General features: G+C 15.6%; 1 protein-coding gene across 1 annotated transcript; it reads left to right on the top strand.

Annotated features, from left to right (window-relative positions):
* PGSY75_0018100D (putative membrane protein) lies at positions 1 to 987 on the top strand (the record flags this gene model as incomplete). Its single annotated transcript, XM_018783324.1, has 1 exon — positions 1 to 987. A coding segment is annotated over one exon (987 nt), but the record flags the coding sequence as incomplete, so codon positions are not given.

Genomic DNA, 987 nt, shown 5'->3' with positions numbered 1-987 from the left:
AAAAAAAAAAATATATATTTATTCACAATAATAATAAAAATAAAAATAAAAATTATTATTATTATTATTATTATAATATGTTGAAATATCCTTGTGGTTATCATACACGTAGCAGAAATATTCACTTATATGAAAAAAATAATAAAAATATATTTTATATTATAAATCATAAGCAAGAAAAAAATAATAAAGAAACTGATCCCATAGAAGAATATAATTATTATATAGATCTAAAAAAGGATATAAAATTACATTTTTTCACATCTATAATAATACAAGATAATTATATTAATCGAAACAAATATGAATCAAGACATTCTAATGATTTTGATAGTTATTCTTATATAAATAATTATCAACATAAAAATGAAAATTATCTAAACAATTATTCATCACATAGGAATATTTCTTATGAATATGGTTATAATAATATAAACACAATGGATGATAATATGACATCTTTAAAAAAAAAGGTTAATATAAATGAATATGATAAATATATAAATAATGTTATGAATTACAAACCAAAAGATAACAAAATAGATGTAAATAAAAAAATAAATGTTGAAATACAAAATAATATATCATCAATTTTATATAATCAAAGAGATAATGAAAAAACAAAAATAAAAAGAAAAATAAAAAGAAAAAATGATAGGCAACATAATACATATATAATATATGAAAAAAAAAAAAAAAATGCACACATATTTACATTAATATTAAATAACATAAATTTATCTATAAATAAAAAATATACTTATAACGAATCGTATCATATTTTTCTCTACATTAAAGATATTCTCTTATTATATATGTTATCACCAGAAATAAATAAAATATTTTTTAAAAAGAATATAAATCAAAATAAAAATGAATATCATACAAATGACTTGAATGTAGATAAGAAAAAAAAAAACCTAAACACTGAAAATGACAAATGTGTTAATACATATTGTGATAATAATAATAATAATAATAATAATA

This window comes from Plasmodium gaboni (genome assembly GCF_001602025.1).
Source record: "Plasmodium gaboni strain SY75 chromosome Unknown, whole genome shotgun sequence".
NCBI lineage: Eukaryota > Apicomplexa > Aconoidasida > Haemosporida > Plasmodiidae > Plasmodium > Plasmodium gaboni.
Note: the sequence above shows the minus strand (reverse complement) of the source record. Positions and strands in the feature narration are given on the sequence as shown.